Source organism: Buteo buteo, chromosome 16, assembly GCF_964188355.1.
Source record: "Buteo buteo chromosome 16, bButBut1.hap1.1, whole genome shotgun sequence".
NCBI lineage: Eukaryota > Metazoa > Chordata > Aves > Accipitriformes > Accipitridae > Buteo > Buteo buteo.
Genome location: NC_134186.1, coordinates 29,718,541 through 29,734,869, shown reverse-complemented (window position 1 = coordinate 29,734,869; position 16,329 = coordinate 29,718,541). Strand labels below are relative to the sequence as shown.

At 42.5% G+C, this 16,329-nt stretch overlaps 1 protein-coding gene across 9 annotated transcripts in view; it reads right to left on the bottom strand.

Moving 5' to 3' along the window:
• Nucleotides 1-16,329, bottom strand: part of DAGLA (diacylglycerol lipase alpha) — an 80,120-nt gene that overhangs the window by 18,762 nt on the left and 45,029 nt on the right. For all 9 annotated transcript variants that reach the window (XR_012653220.1, XM_075048384.1, XM_075048386.1 and 6 more), the window contains 12 exons: nucleotides 15,624-15,758; nucleotides 14,870-14,947; nucleotides 13,494-13,618; nucleotides 12,142-12,298; nucleotides 11,738-11,821; nucleotides 11,531-11,608; nucleotides 7,378-7,458; nucleotides 5,005-5,147; nucleotides 3,395-3,463; nucleotides 2,227-2,299; nucleotides 944-1,140; nucleotides 452-581 (listed from right to left, as the gene is read on the bottom strand). Coding sequence is in view for 8 of the 9 variants with exons in the window: in XM_075048384.1 (XP_074904485.1) it covers nucleotides 452-581; nucleotides 944-1,140; nucleotides 2,227-2,299; nucleotides 3,395-3,463; nucleotides 5,005-5,147; nucleotides 7,378-7,458; nucleotides 11,531-11,608; nucleotides 11,738-11,821; nucleotides 12,142-12,298; nucleotides 13,494-13,618; nucleotides 14,870-14,947; nucleotides 15,624-15,758 (1,350 nt within the window). In the remaining variant the exon portion in view is untranslated. The remainder of the gene's footprint in view (nucleotides 1-451; nucleotides 582-943; nucleotides 1,141-2,226; nucleotides 2,300-3,394; nucleotides 3,464-5,004; nucleotides 5,148-7,377; nucleotides 7,459-11,530; nucleotides 11,609-11,737; nucleotides 11,822-12,141; nucleotides 12,299-13,493; nucleotides 13,619-14,869; nucleotides 14,948-15,623; nucleotides 15,759-16,329) is intronic.

The following is a 16,329-nucleotide window of genomic DNA, read 5'->3' as shown; positions in this document are numbered from 1 at the left end:
ACACTAACAGCCTGTGTACGATTGGCCCAGAGCACAATCTTCTTTCCTCCTTCACTGCAAAGTAAACAGCCTTGTATATTTAAATAGCCAGCTCTCCTGGGCAAGGACTACCTCTTCTGTGTACATAAAGGCCTGTGACAAGGCACTCATTTTATTAAGGCACCTAAGTGCTCTTGCAATAAGAATTTCTAAAACTGGACCCCACCAACAGTACCTTCCTGGCCCTCCAATAAGCGCACAGAGCTTTGGCTTGGCACCAAGAAACTTACTGGGCTCATATGCTAGAACCACCATGCCCTTTGTCCATTTTGTGTTTACAGCTCACCTCATCAGCATCATTATGCTGAGCCTTTCCTGCCCAAACCCTGGTCTTTCAGGCATTCAAAGCCAGAGCCTATGTTATTGCACTGAATGATCCCTCCCCACCCCTGATCCTAATTCTCTGCATTACCTTGTTGAGCCCTTCCATGACCACATATGGGAGGTGTTCGTGCAACATCGCCGGTGAGATGATCACTTCATTAAATGCCTTATTGTCACCCCAGATAGCAAAGTAAGTGGGATCCTCTTGCTCACAGCAACTGGAAGAGGAGTTGGGATACAAACAGAGGGGAAAACAGAGAGCAGGGGATGAAAGAGCAGGCCAGTATTTTGGCATGCAAAAGAAAGAAACAGCAGGTTGCAGACAGAAAAAGCAACAGGAGGAGAAACAGAAGATATTAAAGTACACATGCTACTGCTATTGCTCCAAAACTTTGCACTAGTCAACAGTGACACGACTATCTTCCTATTCTGACAGCACAGACACAATCACTGTCATCATAAGACAGTGGGGAGTGGGATCACTTCCTTCATAGATGGGTTCCTGTCTTGGGAAGCCTTTTCCAAAAGAAAACTTTCACCCCCACCCATAGGCTGGCTTCGCAGCTCTGCGCATACTCACCAGCACTGCTCTGCAGGGTGATTGTGCACCACATGGATGATGCGGCCAGGTGGGTAGAGTGGTGTGCTTGCAGACAGGGCAATAGTCAGATCACTGGGATGGGTCCAGAGGCGATTACTCGTTACTGAATTTTCTTCCGTCTCTTCAGGGAGCTCTGACTTGGGTATGCACTTCGTAGCACCCACAATGATTCGCCACTATTCAACACAAGAGAAAGAAAAGAGAATACTGAAAAGAGAAAAACATCAAAGAAAAGCAGAGTCATCTCAAAGGGACTACTGGGAGATTTAAACTGAATACCTAATACCAGAATAGAGAAAAAACAGGTCTTGTGCCTTGATTGCTTAAATAATAGACCAAGAGACAAAGATAACCCTGCCCAGAAAAGTTGTTTCTTCCTTTCCCAGTTTTAACCTTAGAAGTGGCAACATCTCATCCTTCCTTTTTTTGGAGGTTTTTGTGGAGTTAAGGATCTAGAGCAAGCACCAACTTGTCCACCAATTAGTAACTTAGTATCTTTCAGGATAAACAAAGATGACATCTGAATTTACTGTAGAAAAATAAGCAAAAGATTATGCAACATAAAGAGACAAAAATTCTGTTTAGGCCTTTCTTTATGCACTAAAAGAAGTCCTAAAAGCCCCAATACTCACCAAAAAACCCATAAACCAAAACACAAAAACCATAGAATGCTAACAAGAAAAATAAATGTAAGTTCAGTTTTCTCCCTCTACAGGTCATATCTATAACATTTTACCCCTAAAAATCTTAAATGTCTTATGTTTTTTCCATCTCAGTGTAATGGTAAAGAAGCCTGGGGAGGAACAACTTTCCACATTTCCCATCTCCAAAATATTAACAGACAACTTATCCTAGAACAGCACCACCCAGACAGCACGCAGCAGTGTCTGTAAGCAGACAACTGTTGTACTTTCTAGCCTGTTAGCATTTGTTACTGGCCAAGAAAAGCTACAGTTGGAACACAGACTTCAAAACAGGCTCAGATGAGAATATTTCCTGCTCAGTTATTTTAGACCTGTGACGGTGAATTTACAGCACGTGAGCCAGAATCATCACACAGCCTACAGAGTGCAGCCCTTTGCCCTCACCTCTCTAGCTGCCTTCCAGCTCTTGCCATCACTCCTCTGGTTACCTAAATAGTAGTCCCAATGAACCTGAGGAGACCTGGAGGACAGAAATCTGCAGTATTGCTATATGACACTAAAAGTTTACCATCACTGCTCAGAGACTCGCCTCCAGGCGTCTTAATTTTTTACTCTTACCTTTGGTTTGTTACTTCTTTGAAGAACATCCAGAAGCTGCCGGCGAAATCCCTCCAGCTGAGAGAGACCAATTCTGGAAAAGAGGAAGATGTATTTACAACAGCTGGGCAGGGAACAGCAGGTGGGTAACAGGACAGTAGGGACACACGCACAGAAGAACAAGAAACTATGCTACAAGAGATACTACAAGAATGCAACAACACCATAATGCAGATCATTTCAGAGGTGAGTTGTGGCATCACCCAGGACCAGTAACCAGGGTTAAGAGGTCACAGGAAACCATCGTGACAACAAAACAAGTATGAAATGTAATAGCAGAGTCAGATCAGTGAACACAGGTATGAGACAGGTCAATGAACAGATAAGGAGGGAGATGATGCAATCACAGAAACAAGTGAGCAAGAAACAAGTATAGGATGACACAGAACAGGTAGGTTAAAAAGGTATCAGAGCTATATGACACCACTAAACAGATGAAAGAATGGACAAGATTTTGTCATACAGGTTACCGAGAGGCATACTCAATACCATCTAGTACTTTTCCTCAGCTGAATTCTACAAGCCTTAAATGGTGGCATTTCTGTCTGTACAATGTATCTGAGGTCATGCAACGGGGCAGAAGCAAAAGCAAAAAACAGGTTGTCTAGCTCCTAGTCCGATGCCCTGTTCAGCAGAACACGTCCCAGGAGATGATGAGAGGTGAGAAATGCCAAGACACAAGAAATGAGGGAGCTGGTTTAGAAATGCGAGATGATATGGAATAGGTATTCAGGGACAAACAGTACAATGAGATGACAACACATCTAGTTCAGGGCAGAGTGTAAAGACATCCAAAATAACACAGGCAACCAGGAAGATGGCATTGACATGTCAGATACTGCAATGAGTATAGTTACAGAGGCAGGTTATTCACCCTTTTCTTTCATACAGGCAGCTGAGAGACAGAAAGGGATATGCCTATAAAAAGGTGTGTGAAACACCAATATAGGTGTTCAGGTAAAAGATGCAGAAATACAGGTAACTAGGAAGACAAGTAAGAAGTGTATAAGGACAGGTAAATGAGGAAACTGGAGACAGATATGATCTAGGTGTTTCTGATAGGAAACAGGTAACTTTGGTATAGAAACAGCAGAAACTCATCAAGAAATTCAGACACTTCTCAACTTGCCTGGGCACTAGATCTTTGCCAAGCACGACTGCAGTCACAAACTCTTTTGAATACTCCATGGCATCCTCACTGGAAGAGAAACAGGACCAAGAAGAAGCAAACAGTGTTTCACTAGCAGCAAACTGCACTTCATTCCCAATTTGCCCCTGGTGCCAGAGAGGTTACCAAACAGCAAACCAGGGTCATAAAAACCACAAAGCTGCTCAAGGCTTTTGGGACTTGCACCTTGATAAAGAAAAGCCTAATATTCACATCCCATGCCCCAAGCAATATTACTCTGCATATGGCTCTGAATATACTTGGAAAAGGAAGTACTTTAACTCAATGCCTCATAGTCATCTTCCAATAGTTTGGGAACAGCCAGGACAGCAGAAAGGAAGAAGATATTCCATGCTCCTGAGACTACTTTACAAAGACACTTTAGAACTCAGATGGCCACTTTCTGCAGCAACCTGAGTACCAAGAGGGAATTAAGGCTTCTACTCTATGAGCTGGTTCTGCAATCAGCTACCTTCCTAGAGATCTTCTGAACCAGTTACCAAAGGCAGAGGCTGCATCATTACATTGACCTAGAGATGGTCCTGGGGGTGACACACAGTGTAACAGAAGTGTGGCAGTCAGAGGCACCCTGAAACAGTTGAAGTAACACAGGATCTCAGGAGAGGAAGCTCTGAGCAGAAAGCTATAAACTCTCATGAAACATTCTACAAAGCAATTCCTCTATAGTTGCAGAAGACCAGGGATTACTATCATCACAAGGCATGCCAATATCCAGATTCATTAGTAGGATGGTTTAAAACCCTTGGCTGCTCCTGGAACATGATGCAGTTAACTATCACAAGAAGCTTCTGATAATCCATAGCTGCTTTCAAGTGCCCCCATGATGTTTGTCACAACTAGAAAAACCTTTATCTCACTTCACAGCAATCAAGTGGGATGTTTTTGTTTGGCTGCCATGTAAGTAACATGACCAGCAGGTCTGTTCCCATTTACAGTGGGAGGAATTCACCATACCTCTCTTCATCTGAGGTAGCTACCCTAGATTCTCCCTATAGCCGAGAGAGAGAGAGGCACCCAAGAAAACCAATCCCTCTGACCTATTTTAGGCACACACTTTAGAATGACAGAAATCACACCCCAGAAGTGCCAATTCCTTTGTCAGCTGCAAAAGGAGTCCAAACAACTAGATCAACTGATGCAGACATCTATGTTCAGTCAAGTATCTCCCTTATTGTACATCTATTCACAGCAGATGGGGAAAGGACACACTGGCACTGTGCAGAGAATAAGGAAATTGCACCCCATCCACTCGGCCTGCATTTTCCACTAGTCAGGGTGAAATTAGAGCTATAGCCACAGACAACTAACTCATAAACCAGAATATTTGGGACAGTGGCCACCTGCTATCATAACCTAAATTCCAAACTATAACACAGAGCAAAGGTTGCCAACAACCCTCATCTCCTATAGACTGGCTCTCCATTTTTCTGCATACTTCTCAGGGCAGAGACTTGTCTTTTACTGCTCCTCAAAGCATCAGAAACAGGATCTGATCCAGCTACAACTATACAACCCCTCTCTTTCACCGGTCCTCCTGCCCCAACACCTACCTCAGCAGCCCACCTGGGGGAGAATAGGCAAAGCATTTCAGTGATGGGTACTGCGGACGCAAAAGGAAGGACAGGATGGCAGCTGTGCCAGCCCCTAGGGAATGACCAACCACAATCAGGCCATAGTGTTTTGTTCCTCTCCCCTGAAAACAAACAAACAAAAAAACAAACAAGAAATTAAGGTCATACTGAAAGGCAAGTCCCCAACTCCCAAAATCTGCACCTTTCCCCTGCTGTCAGTCCTTCCCATACATGAGCACTCCAGACTCCAGCTAACCAGCTCCTCCACTAACGGGAACTAGTGAGGGTATGTTAGGTCTTGAAATGGAAGCAGAGTTCTTATTTACACTGTTTAGCCTAAGTCACAGTGGCCGTCCCAGCACTCTCTTGCCCTGCAATGTTGCCTGTTCTGAAGGGATGCTAGAATTCATTGTCTTCTGACATTCTCTCCTATATCTCCTTCAGTCAGTGTTTGACCTACTGAGTCTTCCTTAAAAGAAAAAAGGTAGGAAGAAAAAGGAATTGTACTGTACACAAGCTGTTTGAGTTATTTAGGATTTGATATGAGCCTTTTGCTCCTCCTCAAATCTGACAGCCTCCTGATAATATCTGAGTCCAGGCTCACACACCTAAGGTCTCCCTGGTTCTAGAAATTACTTGCTTTCATTAATTCCAGCACTTGTGCAGGCTGAAAAACAGAAATCCTAACTAGCAGTTCGAACAATAGTCTTCTAAGTCTAGATGCTCTCAACAGCTGACCACTGCTCAAGTAATTCAGAGACAAAACTATTCTCTAACATTTTGTATTGTTCTTGTTATTCAGAGGCTAGAGTGCTAGGCATGGCTTAGAACCTAGAAGTTCACTAAGACAACATTTGAAAAGTTTCAGTCTTGTTTTTCTGCAGAGCTCTGCCAGTGCCCTGTAGGCTTTACACAGGGAAAGAGAATCCAGCATCCGACTCTCCATGGCCCTGGGTCACCACAGTGGCGGTTATACTTGGACTTCTGCATAAGATGAGAAAACACATAGAACATAAGACCAGGCCACAAGAATGAAAGATCTATCTTTGTTTCATTTTCCTTCTTGAGACCATCTCTAAGACACCATCATGCCTGTTACAGTCAGTGAGATGAATGCTGGGGGAGGTTTGAGACTTTATACACCTCACTTGTTATACTTTATCCCTGAATACCTGTTGCTGGCAACTGTCAGAAACAATATACTGGGATAAATGAACCTTTGGTAGGACCTGGGATGGCATTTATGTTTTGACCATAGCACTTTTTCAGATATTCTTCAGAGTTCAACCTCAGGCAGTAATTAATTTTCTACACACAAGCCAGTTGCTCCATCTCATATTACTCAAGCTCTCTCCATCCTTGTGGGTCAGGTCCAGCTAGTTACACTATTTTGCACCAATTAGAAGTTGGACCCACCCCAGAAAGCCAGCTTCAAACAGAACAGAATATGATACTTATTACCACACACAGGAGAAAACCAAAGTATAGAGCTTCGAACATCACCGTATCCTTACCAGTCAGGTAGCAATTGAGCTCTATAGGACATCAGGAAAAATTCCTCATGAGTAACAGCTCACTTAAGACCAATTTTCACTTTCTGGGCAGAGAGGAATAAAGCACCATATAAAGAAGTCAGATGCCTATGTATCTCTCCCTACATCTACCAAACATCACAAGGCAGACACTTCAGTGTTGACTGGTATGACACTCAAGTTTCAGGAAACCACTGAGGCTTTTATCCTTCTTTTCCTTCTCACTTGATCTATTGCTAATTTCCCCATGGGCACTGCTCAGACCAAGGCACTCTTTGGGCATGAGAAAAGGACAGCTGCCTGACAGCAGGGAATCAGGTAGTTCAGAAGTTCCCTCCCAGAAGGGGACTGACTGTGCTATTACCAACATATAAACTAAGGTAAGCTGCTTCGTAACATCTCTCTTGGGTTCTCTGATAGCGCGATCTCACAAGAAATGCGCACACACAGACAAGTCAGCATGGCAGCCCATTGCCGTCTCCAAAGAGAATCTCCATAGAGATGGGATTTTAGTTCCTGTTGATTTGTTTTTAATGTTCCCTGTCCTACATTGCCACCAAATGGGACTTCCTGCCTTAGCTTTGCCTAAGGAAAAAAAATAATCAGGACCTCTGCAGTATTGGTGGTTTCAAAATAAAAAAGCCTTGGGGGAATAAGTAACTAGTTGCCTGTCTGGCAATCCAGAGGGATAGGAATTGAAGGAAGATTTAAGAAATTAGCATGGTAGATTCAGGGACATGGAGATTTCCCTAAAGCTAGTGTTTTAGGGGAATCTCATCTTTTGTATAGCCTGCGAGGATAAAAGAAAACTAATACTCACTAAGTCTCGTCCAAAAGCTTGAGAAAGCACCATTTCTTGCTCCAATTTCTTCTTGATGTACTCAGCAGATAGCACCATTCCCTGAGGGAAACATGAAGACAGAACAGCATGTAAACAGTTGCATATCAGCCCTGATCTAAACATCTAGGAGACACCATACTGCCCCGAACACTGCATAAGCTCTAGAGTGCCACACAGCATGTGTCAGGGTTGAGGAAGAATACTGACTCCACTCCACATTTAGCAATAGACTTCATTAGGCACATGTCTTGGCTCACTGATCACCAAAGCCACAAACCGTTTGGAAGTAATGACAGTTCTTAAGATAATACTCAAAGGCCCTATTCCTGGGCTCATGGTACAAATCTAGGAAAAAACCCCAAACAACCAACACAAAACAACCCGCTTCTTAAAGACAAAGTTGTGTATCTGGTAGCTTGGCAGACACTGGGACCTGCAGTAGAACAGAGAAACAACCTTTGATTTTCCGCTTGTCAGTGGCCTTAAATGCAAAACTGTGCTCTTACATTTAAATCTGTGAATGAAAGCATGAACTAGCCTAAGAAGTTCATAGGGAAAAATAATACAAACACCAAAACACTACGAGAGGGAAAAAGAGGCAGCACTATCTGTATAGGAAGAGTTATTGATGACTGAAGAAGACAGCAACTATTAAGGGGATTCAGCTATCAATGGACATTAATCACAGATTAAAGGTTTTTATTCACTAGAAGTTAAGAACTGCTGGAAGATGGGAAAGAAGCTGATAGTCTGGTTCTAAACATTTATCCTCTCTGCTGATGGCTGCATCTGAAGTTTCTCCCTCTGTGTAATAATTACAAATGCAGTTGATCTGTTATAAACAAGCAACTAGAATTTGGTCTGTTGCATAAATTCTTGGTTATGCCTTTACTACAGTTTAATTCAATGGTAAGCAAGCCTGAACTACAAAGGCTGAAAAACAGTGATGTAGTACAAGTTGAACATGGGTAAACAGAAATCATCCATTTCTAATTTGGTGATTACAGACCTCAAATAATTCACACTGCCTGGGTTAGTCAAAAACCAGGGAAGATCTCCTTTGCTATTTTCCATTACACCCCTATCTGAAAACAGTTTAAGTACAAAGTGAACATCATTGAGGACTATTTAATCTCGGAGACATAAAAGAATTCATGGCCCTCTCAAAAAGCAAATGTGGAATTTTCAAAGTCCTCAATATCAAACACACCATCAAAACCAATCTGACTACTGAAGAAAAAAAGCAGAACACAGGTGATTCTGCTGAGCCTGTAAATGGGACATCTGTAATGCTACCATCATTATCAAAAAGCAGATGCCATGATATTTTATGCCTCTGTTCAGATCTCAGCAGCTAGCCAGCTTCCACTGCATTCAGAAGAGTCTTCATTTCCAACTCTAATGAGAAGTGAACAGCACACTACTTATATAAATTTCTAACGTGAATTTAGGATTCTATTTTTGAAAAGTATGACCTAAATCCATAGTGATATTACTAATGGGCTTTAGCCTTATAGCAATATTTTTGATAATTAAAGTACATTCTAATATAGACAGTGATTTTAATATTATGGAATAAGACTTATCACTGCAAAGCTACATTTAGACTTTCCATTAAAATGGACACTGTTTCATAAGTTTCAAAGGAATAAAACTATCTGGGCTTAATTTTCAAACCTCACATGTAAACAACCAAACAGATTGGAGATCCAGGGAAAGCAAAATGGAAATATTCTGTATTGCTTTACAGTTTGAAGGCATGAAACTGCTCTGTGATATTTGAATTGTGTGTGAAAACCCAGAGGGAGTCTATTTGGTAGAGAAAAGAGCTTGAAAGTTTCTGCTATTACTGACTGTTCTATCAAACTGGTGAGAGCTGTTATCACGGCTGAGCTTTCAGGGTTTGCTTATAGCAGCTACTTCTTGTCATGCCGGTTGGCTCAACACCAGGGAACAAATCTCCATAACATCATCATTTTAGTAGTTTTGTTCTATACAAGTTCAACAGAATTAAGTATGGATCCATGCCCTTGACTTATGATTATTTTAAAATTAATTTTGTTATAAAATCAGTGGATTTTATTTCAAAAATAGTGAAGCTAGATTTATTTCTTGCAGTTAATCTCCCCTCCAAATGGTGGCAATCCCCCCCTTTTTTTTGGCATGCTAACCCATAAACCTTAGTTACAGCTATGTTTTTTTGATCCGAAATAGCTCAGAGACCTAATATATATATTTTAACTGTGGCATTCACAGCAACCCAAGCAATCAAACACTTTCAGTTGTGGTACCGGTGGAGTGATAAGAAGGCTCATATAAACATTAAGAGTTTTAATTCGTAGGATGTCTGATCGACACTGCATGAAGCACAGTGACAGGCGGGCTCCACAGGTGGAGATAACAGGCCATGGCAGCCTGCTGGGTGTGCAGGATGAAATCAGCAAGAAAAACAACAGAAATCAAACAACTTACAGGAAGCTCCCGAATGGCCAACTACTCCTCTCCAAGTTAAATGTGTTAGCAAAACACTTCATCTATTTTTGTATTAAAGTTGACTTCTGGACATTAAAAATGCATTAAGACAGACATTTTTAAATTCTATTACCTCCATTAGTTTCCCTCAGGAATCAACAGTACATTATTGTCTGGAGATTAATATTGATAATAATTTAAGATAAAGCTATATTTCTGTACTAGCAACAATCAAAAAAGAAATAACACAAAGGCCAAATAAAAACTCAATACAGAACAAAGGGTATGATCTAAGACACTAGCATATGAATATTTTCCACGTAAAGATTAAAAGAGCCAACTTCTGTGAGGATCTATTACTAGCTTCTCTGCACATTAAAAATAGAACAAATTCCCCTCGCTTCCTTTTTGTTTCCTTTTACCTTCCTTTCTTTGTACAAACTGTTGATCACAGACTGTGAAAAGTTACTTTGGGCTGAATGAATTAGTACAAAACAAGTGACATTGTCATTGACAGTAGACATAATGCTTCAGAAGTGTTAAATAGTAAAGTCACATAGCTAAACATCAGTTATGTGACAAAATACTACCTCATTTATCTATGTTTCCATAACATGTCCTATGTAATCACCAGGTGATTAATTTTCTCATTTTGGAGGAAACAAAGGAAATACCCCTTAGCCAAATAGGAGGTACACAACACTGTTTTCAAAAAGACCCACTCCAGGAGACTTGGAGACCACAGAGAGTCCAAACAACACTTTCTTAGGTAAGCACTTTTTTATCAGATCCATATCCAGCTAAGCATTTGAGTATGCAGTTATCTATCACCTACTAATGCTCTACTTCCTAAAGCAGAGCATCAAAGCACAGAGAAGAGGTTTGGCATTCAGGCTGGACATCATGAATGAAGCAGGAGCTCCCAAGCTCTTGGCTCCTTAGGAATTAGGAGCAGAGTGTCCTGCCCTGAAGGGACACTGACCAGATGATCAGCAGCATCTTGTCTCCCTGAGTAGCAGCGTTTCCAGCAGTTGCTACGTTCCTTCCAACACACACACAACCTTCAGTTTGTATTTTTCTTTCCCAATCAGGCACTGCGTCTTGAGAGGCTGCCAAATTCTTGATAATCTTAAAACTCAGCATGTGTGTCATTACTTTGCTGGACTAGGGCAAGGGTCAGCTTTATAGTAAATTGATTTAGTCAGCCCAGTCCTGATCACTAACACAGACACATAGCATCAGTCTAATTACACAGATGCAAGTCCTGCCAGTATCCTTTTATGAGGTTCAACACCTATCCTACTGCAACAGAATTTTAAACACATGCTCAGGGTTTGATTGCAAATTCTGAAAAGGTCATTGGAAGAAAAAGTAATTTGAATTACTCCAATAATTTTGTTCTATGTCTCCACAGATGCCTTTTACAGTTTGGTTTTTACTAATTGTATGGGTTTTTTAATTACAGACATAGTGATTTTAACTGTTACACTAAGGATTTTCTTTTAACATCTCAAAGCCATTTCACTGCAATTATGTTACATCCTTCTTAAAAGCACCTCAAGCAATTAAGACCACTTTTTTTTGGTGTATAATTAAAAAGTCAAAACATTAGAAGTGGTGAGTTTTTTGTTTAGGGTTTGTTTTGTGTTCTTTTACACACCTTGTGTCCTAGCCATGTTCCATGGTGACCCTCAACTGGAAGGCGCTCTGCATCCCCTGTTAGGTCAGTCAGGGCATCCTGGAAGAAAAGAAGTCACCATGTTTCAGGTAAGTCAAACACCAAGTGTGAGTCAGGAAGGTCTCAGATCCTCCTGAAAGTTTGCCAGAGTGGCCAAGGGTATACAAGGCCACTGCACAGTGTGCTTACTTTTGGAGACAGAGTTCCTCGGATACTAATGACCACCTTCTTCTTATCATGGTCCACTGCCACATAGAAAGGCGTTTCATAAACCTGGAAAAGATCCACTACTGTAACAATTGAGACATTCCTGTTTAATTACTCTCCTGCTCAGGGAAAAAGAGGCAGAACAGCGTGACAGGTTATGCCTTATGGGTAAGCACTCCTCTGAATGATCTGATTTTTGGCAGTAGCAAATATTTCTGTCCACATGGCAGAATTTCTTGACGGAGAGATAGGATGGGACGCTCTAGTGTCAGAAAAAGGCTTAAGTTTCCTTCTTTGTACCACTACACCTGGAAGCACGTAAATCCCATTAGAAAGGGCCTTAGAAGCATACCCCAAATATGAAGGGGGTTGCAGATTCTGCTTACTGCATCATGGCAGGATGTGTAAACAATGTCCACCGAGGTCATGTTCTCATCCAAGAAGTGGCGCCGGATGGCAATGGCATTGCAGCCACAGCAATTATCCTCTTCAATGGTGACACTAGGTGCATAGCGGGGACGTGAAGGACAGAGACAGCAACATCTGCAGAAGAAAAAAATAGCTTTGAGGAAAAGAGGAACATGGAAGAGACTGGCTTTAGAGTGGAATGCCTAGAGATAAGGGAAAGACAGACCCTGCATGCCACACTGGCCTCATCTCAACAGCAGTTATTTCCTTCACTTGGAGCTCTTGCACAAAACAGCACACAACTCATGTTTCAGCGTCAAAAAGGGGCACTGGGATCAGATGTAGTTTTCCTTCCGAGCACCAGAGAGAGCTACAGTGCAACCAGTCCCCAAGGAATCAACGGATGGTGGGGCTGGGATCTCTTCTAAAGGGATACTATGCTTCATAGCACAGTCCTACATTGCTTCAACACACAAAGCAGCTAGCATTTCTTGAGATCTAGATCTATTTATAACAAAAAATAAAACAAGTCTAGAATCATCCCAGAACAAAAACAGAAGCACAGATTTTTTTTTCCTTCTTTCCCTTAAGAGACACTTCACAAATAAAAATACTCAAAAGGAAGTATATTCCTCCTAAGAGGTTCAGCACAGAAGTTGCCTGCGTAAGTGCAAAAAGCTGAACCCCAAAGAGAATCTGATGACATGATTACAGCAGCTGAAAGCAAACATTTAAAACAATACAATCCTGAACTGAACTACAGCATTGCTACCATGAGATGAGCACTATACAGCATGGCAGAAAAAACAAAAATTAGTCATAGAGAACACAGCAAAAACTCTGGTCAAGTCTTGCCGATGCTTTAATGAAGACCCAAACGTCAACTGCCTGCATATCTGGGCTTGCCGATAAATCAGCTTTCTGAGCTCCAAGACAGCTATTTTGACTCAGTGTGAAAGCAGTCTTGTGCCAGATGACTTCTCTCTGCTGGCTGTTCAAACTGCACAGGACTGGCATGATCCTTAGTGCAACAGAGAGGACAGAACACAGGACAGCCTGGTTTATTTAACAAGGTAAGCAGATAAGCAACTGTATGGAAGAGATTCAAGAGGAAGATATTGGAGTATGAAGGCACAGAGTTACTGAGAGATGGAAAGAAAAAGCAAGAGAATGGAAAAGAGGAAAAAATACAGAAGAAAAAAGGAAGAGGAAGAAATAGAGGGGTGATAGATGGCAAACTGATGAAAGAAAGGGTATTTCTAAATCCAGGAAAAACAGAAGGGAAAAGGGAAGAAGAAAAGGCAGAGTGATAGATAGGATGATCACTCACGAGCAGGATCTGGCCAGGCGACAGAGTCCACATGTAGGCTTCCTCATCAGGTATATGGGCCAGCCATAGGCAGCCAGGGCAAACAACATGTAGTAACACACCTCTTTGTACCGCTGCATCTCTTGCTGAAAGAGACAAAAGACTCACTAAAGGCCTTATTCTGTTAGACAGTGTTTTTCTACTGTTTCCCTTTTTTCATCATAGTGAGACACGTGCACCCTTCTTTCTGAGCATCAGCCTTCTCTCAGCACCACCAGAACAGCACTGTCAGCATTTCCAGGTGACTGCAGGAGAGCAAGCTGGTTCTGCTGGGCAAGATCCTCCCTCTCCCCAAACCAGCTCAGTATAGCTATGCCTGTTTTCCTGAGCAGAGGGGCCCTGCTAGCTGTTTAACAGAACTAGAAGTTAGTTCAAGAGAAATTCTCCTCTGTTTATCAAACACCCTGCTGCAACAGAAGGCCATCCCCTATGCATTTTACCCCACCCTACCCTAGCTGAGGAGAAGATAAACTAGTTTAAGTCCCAAGAAGGTGAGTGCTCTAAATGTACTGCTTCCACATAGTCACAGGCTGTAAAATGCCCAGAGAGGACCATAAAGCTAGTCTGGGGCCACATGCCTCAGTGCCGTCTTCTATAACTTCTGCTGACATCTCTCCCCACACACACCTATTCAGAAGGAGAGACAAGCTAAGCACGAGCAGGATGTCAGCATTAAACGCAATGCAGTACAGCACAGCCACAAGCAGGTTAATCACAGAATCACTTGATCAGAGATGCTGGGATTTGGTCAGTCTTGCCTCTCTTGCAGCAATATCATCTCATCAAGGGGGGTGAATACAGTTTGCCCAATGAATGGCTGCAATAGCAGCATGCCAGGAGAAAAGCCAAGCTTAATTCACACAACAGACTGCAGCCATTTCCATCCTGAGAACTGCAATCAGCCCCAGGGAGGAAGGCTCCATCTCACTCCAGGCAGCTCCCTGTCGTTATCAAGATGGAGCCCTGCCTGCTGGGCTCCACGAGCTCTGATGGTGGTACTTCCATACGGAGCTCTGCACAACACTCCTGGATGCAGCCCTCAACCCCTACCTCTGGCTTTGGAGAAACCTCACATTGCCTTCCCCCATCTGAGCAGAAATACCACCACTTCTCACAAAGTGGAAGACAGAGATGGATGGATAATGCTTTAAAAGTGATCTGAACACAAAATGCCTCTAGAGAGCGAGTTTTGTTACTAAACTCCGTTGTACTAATCTTTAATTTCCTTGATTATTCCAGAGAGGGGCAGAAAGGAGTAAGAGAAGCCACTGAGAGAAAGAAAACAGGCTACATGGGGAAGCATGGTGAGTTTGCAAGATCACAGTCCAGTGACTTACCGCATTTTTCAGATCCAGATACTTTGTGTTCCTGGTCACTGGCATCCCAGACAGAAAAGCTAAAATGTCATTGTTTGCCTGTAAGTCACAAACATACATATAAATTCTTCACTGTGACAAAGACAAAAATCTATGCCTGAGAAACAGAAAGCACTATGTAACCTGGGACAAGATACTTTCAAGTATCCCAACCAGTCTCCTCAACTGGTTCCAATTCTGCTGTTATTTCTGCCTGATCTGATCCCTGCTGTCTGAACCCCATCTCTGGGGGGAAAAAAAAGAAACCAGAACAATTTTCTACTGGGTTGGTAATCTCAATGCCAGTAATGACTTGGGAATTTTGGAATTTTTCCCTGAATTTCATCCTGCAGCTTTACCCAGATGATGGAATCTTCTCCACCTCACTACATATGAGGAGCAATCTTCCCATTCACTTTCATGTACCTACCACCTCCTTCAAGGTAGTTGCCCATTTGGGGTCAAGAGCTAAAACTGTATGCATCATCTCCCTAGAAAAGATGACAGGTTTCACAAGCTTGACTTGGTGTCAGTTGGGCCCTTCGGGAGTCTCAGAAAAAGCTGCTAAAGAAGTTAGTATTTTCATTTTATAGCTCAGTGACTGGCAATAGCCCATCACACAACAGAAACAAGGTGGGCAGTTCTCACACGCTAAGTCACAAGAGCAGCAGGTAAGTCAGAGGCCAAGTGAGATGCCCACTGCCTCCTTGCACAGCAACGGGCCCCCTCCACCCACCTCATCCAGCACAGCATTGCGCTTTGCCCGCTGCCGTTGGCGCAGAAGAACCAGGCCTGCAATGATGTCAGATGGGACGATGTCAAGGTCTCGGAAAAACTCAGCAAAAAGGTAGGCGATTTCAGAGTAGGCGTCCTGCAAAATCCAGGGAGAGAAGAGTTTAGGAGGAGGAGTTTGAGTGTGGGGAGCCTCAAAACAGGACACAGAATGAGAACCAATGCGGCAGCAATGGCCTCATTTCTTTAGTGCTTTCTCTAAAACATCCATGAGATTCCTTCAGGGAACACCATATCTGGTCTAATCATATTAATATCTCTTATTTATTTTACATAGTCACACTCAGAGGCCTCAGCTGAGACTGAATTTGTACTATGCTCGGTGCTTGTGTGGGCAAGCAGACCACATCAACATCGAAACAGACCAGGCAGGCACAAAGGGAGAGAAAGGAAATGTTTTCATCTCTACATTGTAAATAAGACAGAGGAAGTAAAGTGATAACCAAGCAAATCCCAATCCAGTGTCATCTCAGAGTCATCCATTATCCTCAAAAGCAACTTCATTTAAACAAAGGCTATTCAGGAAAAAAAAGTACTGATTTTGTCCTATTTAACAGCCTCTTCAATTCTGTAACTCTGTCCTGGGATCTTTTGGCCCATAATTAACCCAGACCTCACCAACCCAGGCACATCACAGAGAAAGTGACAGC